Here is a 7,962-nt window from a genome sequence, read left to right as displayed (position 1 = left end):
TGTATACAAGGTCCCCAATAAATCAAACAGTTTTACTATATCAGGTGCCATAATGATAACATACTACGCAGACTTGTCAACTGGTATCGTAATCACCAATTTCCAGAAATTCTGATGCTCACTTACACGTCTCACAGAAATTGGGATTTGCAACACTGCACATAACTATAACTTTCAAGTTTCATAAGAAACCAGACCTGCTGCAAGTAAAGCACACTTCTCAGAGAGAGATGTAATGCAGTAGTTACCAGTACTTACCAGTACTTACCAGTAATAGAAATAAAATTAAAATTCTCCCCTACTATGTTTAAAATACTCTGCTACTGATGGATAAGATGGATAAGCAGACAGTTAAAAATGTGTTCAGTTCCTGAGCAAATTCTCAGACCAGTCTCGCCCCGTTTGTGTGTGTGTGTGTGTGTGTGTGTGTGTGTGTGTGTGGGTGTGTGTCTCCTCACACCTACAAGCATTTCATTAATTTTAAAACAAACATGGATGCGTATGATTTTATTTAACTTTTACATAGTATTACAAAAGATATACTACGCCTATTCATTCTACAACACTCCAATTGCTTGTATCACCAATGCCTCCTAGTTCAGTCTACAAGATTCAATCAATAATAACACAAGTAATCTATTTTTATGGAACTATTGAGCCAGGTGACATTCACCCAACTCTTACACAATCTACCAAAGGTCCCTTTCCCTCGCAATACCCTGCTTGCTACCCCACTCTCTAAAGACTCCTCCACCCTATTCACTCCACTTTCTCACCCTTATAGACGCAAAGTGGGCTCTTCTTCTCCATGCAGTCACTATCTAACATGTGAAAGTAGTGTTCGAAGGAGAGGCTGAGACACTGTTCTGTGACACCAACAGCTTTTGGAGCTTGCTCGTACTCGTAGCAAACCTGGTCCGACCTGGATGCCGTCACATTGCGGTTGACGCAGACGGGGCTGTACCTGTGGCAGGCCATGGGAGAGACAGGTTAGATGCTGGAAATATTATGACCCTCAGCAGTCCAAAGGCCACCAGGTACTCAAGCAGAGAGAGAGAGCAGTGAAGGCAGAAGAATGTGTACAAAAGATTAGGAGAAAACTTGGAGAGTGTCAATGAGATTCAAAGTTATGATGTATGAATGGATTGTTCAGCCAGCTTTCCTCTATGGGAGTGAAGTTTGGAAGGTGAATGCAAATAAAATAAATAAAAAATGAAAAATTATAATTGAAAAGGTGAGAAAAGTGGAGACATACACCGTAGAAAGTATTGTAAAAGGACTGGCATAGGCAAAAAAGATGGATCAAAAAGTTTTCAGATGGTCTGGTCATGTATAGAGAATGGAGGCCACCCAGTCTGGAGAAAAGAATGTGTATAAAGAGGCTAATGTTGTGCAAGTTTTCTGCTTGACGCTTCGTCTATATTTCTGCAGTTCAGGTGTGGATGTGGTAGTGGTCGCATTCTTTCCCAGTTCTTCATCTGCTCCTTCGCAGATTTACTTCTGAACTATACACTCCTTTTGTCAAAGTATCCTCATCATCCGTACCTTCCATGTGACCGAACCACGTTAAAATGCTCTGACCAATCCTATCACATACACATACTGAACATTTGTGCAAAGAATAACAGGACTTCATTTAAACAGGATGGTAACTAACAGAGATTTCATGACAAAAGTTACAAGCTTTGAAAGGCACCAGCTACCAAACGATGGGGACAGACAAGTCCTTGAAAGCTTGTAACTATTGTGAATAAAATCTTTGTTAGTACTACCCTACTTGAATGAGGTCCTGTTGTTCTCTCAATATACAAGCATATACATATATAAACCACAGAATGATTGACTTGCCTTGTGGCCCAGAATGGTGATCCTTTGTGAATAGAGGCGCCGTCTATCCAAGTCCAGCCCTGCTCCTCGTTCTCCATCGTACCACCAATCCAGAAATCAGAAGTGATCTCTGTGAGAATATGAGGTAAGATGTTATTAATGTCGTTCATTATCAAATTCCACAAAGATGCTTTACATATTATTCAGGTGCTCTTTTGAGGAAACTATCTACGAATGTATATCTGCCAGTCCCGTCCCCTTCCCTACCCTGTGACAGTTCACAGCAGTTGGCAGCTGGTCCAGTTCTTAGTGGAATGTGGAACAGCCTCCCAGAGGATGTCGTGCAATTGGAGCTTCAGAAGTTCAGTCGAAGATAAAATGTTTTACTGCCTTAATATTAATACTATTCTCCTTGCATTTCAATACATTTTTATCTATTATTTAATTCACTAATTTATTATCTTTTTTCTTTTTTAATAAGTGAGATCTCTTCTTTCTGTATTTCACTTTGCCTTCTTTTACTTCTTCTTAATGAACACCATATTCTTTGGAAGCTTGAAGAATTTCAAGTCAGTGGCCCCTTTGGTGGCTTGTTTATATGAACAGTGTTCATCGTCTGAATATTATGATATAACAATAATTTAAAGGAAGTTACAGAAGATGATAGGAAATGCATGAAGAGATCGCTTATTAGAAAAGAGATAAAAGATAAGTTAGTAAAATAATATATAAATAAATCAAAATACAAATAAATTATTAAAATACAAGGTGAATTGTTTGACGGTAGTAATGCCTTGCATCTTCGCTTGATTTTTCGCGGTTCTAATTGCACAAGGTCTTCGGGAAGAAAATTTCACGGTCCAGAGGTGTGAGGAATAAGAGACCAATGAGTTTAATGAAATTTACGAAAAACATTAAAAACTAACCATACTGCTGCAGGTGTTGGACGACCTTTGCGTAGTGAACGATGTCAGGTAAGGTGATCAATTCGCCCTTAATCATGGTACAGAATTCTCGTGACTCAGACCAGCTTATCTGAGGAGTATATAAGAGGATTTTGGAGGTGGAATATATTCTCTCTCTCTCTCTCTCTCTCTCTCTCTCTCTCTCTCTCTCTCTCTCTCTCTCTCTCTCTCTCTCTCTCTCTCTGTGCACTATCATGTAAATATGTTTAATATCTGCGATTAGGAATAATTTTATTTCAGAATTTTTTTCTCATTATCGGGATTTCCTCTTCAAAAAATCATCATCAAAATCTTTCAATAAAATCTTTTTTCTCAAAAAAATAATACACAAATCCTCGTAAATAACCCTCTAGCATATATTTTTCCTCTCGAAAGATATCTCTTCACACTGTCTTTTCCAGATATATTTCTCTTCAAAAATGTTTCCACTGATAATTTAAATTTCATGGAGATTTTCAACGCATAAAAAACATTCGTTAGGAATAAAAATATATGACCCTTTAAAAAAAATGAAAACTCCGGGATATATAATCCTATAAAACAATAAATCCTCCAAAGAAAAATAACCCTAAAAAAATTCATTCCACAATTATTCAACGTATGATATTTATTCTCTCAAATAACTTTAAATAAACATTCCCACAAAAAATAATTACATTAAAAAAATTGCCCTGGATAAAAAAACGAAAGTACATACCTCTCCAGAAGTCATATTTTTCCTCCCTCTATTCCTCCTCAACAAATTCCCCTCCACCCTTTTCCCTCCCTACTTACCTTGCCCAGGTAGAACAAGGAGAGACACTGCTCTCCCAACTTGGTGTACATCTGGGGACAGCCATCGTGACTGAGTGTGTTGGGGATCAGTTCCTTGAACTTGTCTGCCAGAAGCTCAGATCTGTTCAGGCTGCTTTCTGCCGGGGTGAGAAAGAGAGAGTAGCTCCTTAGTATCATCCACAGAGAAAGAGAGAGAGAGAGGGAATATTCTTATCATCCATAGAGTGAGAGAGTCTTAACTATCATCCTGAGAGAGAGAGAGAGAGCGAGAGAGATTCTTATCATCGAGAGAGAGATTCTTACTATCATCCAGAGAGAGAGAGAGATTCTTACTATCATCCAGATAGAGAGAGAGAGAGGGAGATTCTTACTATCATCCAGAGAGAGAGAGAGAGAAAGAGAGAGAGAGCGAGAGAGAGAGAGAGAGAGAAGCAGAGAGAGAGAGAGAGAGCGAGAGAGATAATCGAATTACATCTGTCATTCAACACTAGTCGAATTCTAACTGTCCTCACCTGAGACAGGATCTGGCGCGACAAAGTTGCTCAACTCACTCAGGATTCCTCCTCTGAGCATCTGGAAGAAGAGAGAATGTTGGCAATGAAAATCAACTCTGATACACACACACACACTGCGCCACTCACCACAACCATGCCATCACTCTCCATCCCGTCCGTCCACATGTAAAGAGCACCTCAGACCTCTCCGATCTCCTCTTTCAGTTCCTCCATCCAACGCGTTCCGTCTCCTCCTTCCTTCAGCTTTGTCTCTCTCACTATACAAACTTTTCACCAGTCCTCCATTTCCTCCATGTGCAGAGATCACCCCAGACATCCGCACCTGTCTTTGCAGCATTGCTACATTTCCCACCATTTTATTTTTCGAAATCAAGCTATTTCCTAACTGAGCTTATCAATGAATGTCAAAATGAAGCCATTTAGAAAATAGTCAGTAAGAGTCAAAATCAAGCCACTTGATAAACTAAAGTCAAGAATAAGACAATAAACGCCAGTATGAAGCTATTTAACGTCATTAATTACAGCCAAAATGAAGCTATCTAACATCACCAATTACAGCCAAAATAAAGTTATGTAACGTCGACAATTACAGCCAAAATAAAGCTATTTAACGTCGTCATTTACAGCCAAAATGAAGCTATCTAACATCGTCAATTACAGCCAAAATAAAGCTATCTAACATCGTCAATTACAGCCAAAATAAAGCTATCTAACATCGTCAATTACAGCCAAAATGAAGCTATCTAACATCATCAATTACATCCAAAATGAAGCTATTTAACATCGTCAATTACAGCCAAGATGAATCCACTTGATAAACCCAACTTAAAACACTTATCAGTAAATGCCAAAGTGACGCCATTTAACAATGAAAGACAGTTTAAAATTTTTCCCTAGAGGAGCTGCATGCCATAGCTCACCTCGCAGACACGTCTGTCGATATCTCCTTTGCAAGGGGGGGCGTCCATCAGGCAATAGCTCATGATAGGGACGCAGGTGGTCTCCCCGTTCCTCGTACAAGACGTCTGGCCCCTGGTACAGTTGTAGCTCTTCCAGGCCTGTTTCAAAGAGAAGGATATCAATAGTCGATAAACATTTCCACGAACCGCTGTCAGTCACGCTCCGGAACTCTCTTGCTTTGTCCCGGACTTGAAACTCTTCAAGGATATTAGATGTCCTGGTCATTCCTCCTAGAATGGTGAGGAAGACATAAAAAAAAAAAAAAAAAGTCATCAGTTAATGTACCAAGACAACTTTCTTTAAGGATTCCATTCGTCAGTGTTGGAATCTTATCCCTGTAGCTTACAATCGTCCTATATATATATATATATATATATATATATATATATATATATATATATATATATATAATATATATATATATGTATATGTGATATAGTATATATATATATATATATATATATATATATATATATATATATATATATATATATATATATATATATATATATATATATATATATATATATATATATATATATATATATATATATATATATATATTATATATATCCTTAAATCCACGGTAGAAAGGTAAGTGAAACAGGGACTTAGAACAAGCACTTTCGTAGTACATTTTCAGGTTCACAAATGAATATAAAAGAAGTTAACAGGCCTTTATATGCAAAATCAGAAAAAAAGGGGCGTGGTTACGGTTTATTAATCTGGGCGGCATGTTCTTTAAGCAAAAAAGAAAAGGAAAGAGTCCTTATCTCCTTTGCTTAAAGAACATACCGCACAGATTAATAAACTGTGACCCCGCCCCTTCTTTCGGCTTTTGTATATAAAGGCCTGTCCAATTTATTTTATATTCAGTGTGAAATCGAAAATGTAGAATATACTACGAAAGTGCTTTTCCAAGTCTCTGTTTCATTTACCTTTCTACCGTGGATTTAAGGATATTCTCAAGTACGTGTTCCTACGTGCTACTTTGGTTTATATATATATATATATATATATATATATATATATATATATATATATATATATATATGTGTGTGTGTATAATATAATATATATTTATATCACCCACATGCCTCCCCCACTTGGCAGGGTGGCTCCAAAGAAACCGCAGAGCAATAGTCACTGCCACATTCCATCTCCAAGTGCAGGAATCAGGGCTGAAACCCAAATGCAGAAGACTCCCACCACCACCGCTGCATCACAGGCCTACAAAGAAGTGAATACTCACATAGCACAAATCCGCGTCTTCGTCGGAGTTGTCATCGCAATCGTCATCGCTGTCGCAGATGTAATGATACCTCACGCATCCGTCTCCGTTGGAGCAGGCGATCTGGTCACTGTCGCATCCCGATGAAGCTGCTGGCGCGATACAGGAGAAGCCGAAATGAATAAAGCAAGAACTGGAGGGGTCAATGTAGATTCGAGAAAGTCTTCAGCCCTTACATGTCGTAGTGGATGCAGTTCAAGGTTAAAAATGGAGAAAAGCCAAAAATTAAAGTGATCACAAATAACATGGTCAAACTGATTGGCTGGCCAAGGTAAGTAAGGTATTTTTTGATGAGGGAAAGGTTCCGGCATAGATCGATTGGCAAGTATAAGAACTAAAGGGCATAATGTTACTTAGTAAAATGATGGGTGGTGTATTGAAGGGGAAGTGCATACATCCATCACTACAACTGTCAATTCATGATATACTGAAACCTCAAAGGTTGAAAAACGACCCTTAAGATCAAGCGCTTTAAGAGAAGTCTCTGCCTCCCAGCTGTAAGACTTTCTGCCTTTTATTTCTTTTGCTTGACACTTCAGCCTCTTCTCACTTAGGAGTCCAACGTCAATCATTTCAGCGGTTTATTTCTAAAGTGATTAAAAACTGTGTATCAAAATACTTCTGTATTATTCCTGTGTGTAAAATCATTAATCGTCAGGAAATACTACACTCCACGTTTAGACTTTCCCTGACTGAGACTAATTACGACTGGAGATCCTATGAACTGAACTACTTCAAGTTTGAAAAACATCAGCCATTTTAAATCCTTAACCAATGTCAGGATCGTCCACAAAATAAATATAATAAACCCTTCATTGGCCCAGCAGAATAGAATGGAATACAATAGAATATTCAATTTAGGCTGAAGGCTAAACGCTGGGACTTGTAAGGTCAATCAGTATTGAAACAAAAACTGAAGTGTAGCGGGATGAAAACTTCAAAGCAGTTGCACTATGAGACAATTGTTAGGAGTGGAAGGTCAGGTGGAAGACATAGAATATGAATAGAGGTAGAGTAAAAGGAATAAAAGGAACTACAGCTAGGGGGTGAAGGATCACACCCTACGAAGTCCTTAAAGTTAGAAAAACGTCAAACATTGTAAATCATGAGCCAAAGGCAGCAGGTTTCGTCTAAAAATTCAATAAAACAAATTCCTTCGGCAAAAGTTTAAATCTTCCAAAAATCCAGTGGAAATACATCTTCAACTTTTACGGATATCTAACAGACAAATAAAATTACCTGAGGCACAAAAGCAGACAAAAAGGAGAAGGCGCAAGATGCTCGACTTGAGGGAAGTCATCCTCGAGTGTTGATGGATGGCTCCTGAGAGGAGATGCTGAACTATGTAGGTTGCTTGTCGTGCTGACTGCAGTAAGGGACTGCAGGCCAGAATGATATGGTCTGATTGCATGTCGTCCTTTTATATACATCTTTTTATGGGGGGAGGGGGGTTCACCTTGGCTTGGCCCTCCTACCAGTCAGGCCCCCTCCAGTCCTCCCCAGCCCCCTTTTCTCTCTCTCTCTCTCTCTCTCTCCAAATAAAACAATAATAATTAAAATAATCATTAGTATATGTTTGCTCTCTCTCGTCCCAATCCCTAGTGGTTGTCGTATTCGTGGGAACGTTCCT

At 38.6% G+C, this 7,962-nt stretch overlaps 1 protein-coding gene across 2 annotated transcripts; it reads right to left on the bottom strand.

Moving 5' to 3' along the window:
• Positions 1 to 502: 502 nt before the first annotated feature.
• On the bottom strand, positions 503 to 7,724 carry LOC135207707 (uncharacterized). 2 transcript variants are annotated; one of them, XM_064239540.1, is made up of 8 exons: positions 7,572 to 7,724; positions 6,294 to 6,424; positions 5,002 to 5,139; positions 4,079 to 4,139; positions 3,567 to 3,703; positions 2,754 to 2,862; positions 1,849 to 1,957; positions 503 to 964 (listed from the first exon to the last, which is right to left on the bottom strand). In XM_064239540.1, exons 1-8 carry the CDS (start codon positions 7,630 to 7,632, stop codon positions 760 to 762), a joined length of 951 nt encoding a protein of 316 aa, XP_064095610.1. In that variant the 5' UTR covers positions 7,633 to 7,724; the 3' UTR covers positions 503 to 759. The 2 variants fall into 2 exon arrangements, with proteins under 2 accessions (XP_064095610.1, XP_064095611.1); XM_064239541.1 differs by having other exon boundaries at positions 6,294 to 6,421.
• Positions 7,725 to 7,962: the final 238 nt, after the last annotated feature.

This window comes from Macrobrachium nipponense, chromosome 34 (assembly GCF_015104395.2).
Source record: "Macrobrachium nipponense isolate FS-2020 chromosome 34, ASM1510439v2, whole genome shotgun sequence".
Classification (NCBI taxonomy): domain Eukaryota; kingdom Metazoa; phylum Arthropoda; class Malacostraca; order Decapoda; family Palaemonidae; genus Macrobrachium; species Macrobrachium nipponense.
Note: the sequence above shows the minus strand (reverse complement) of the source record. Positions and strands in the feature narration are given on the sequence as shown.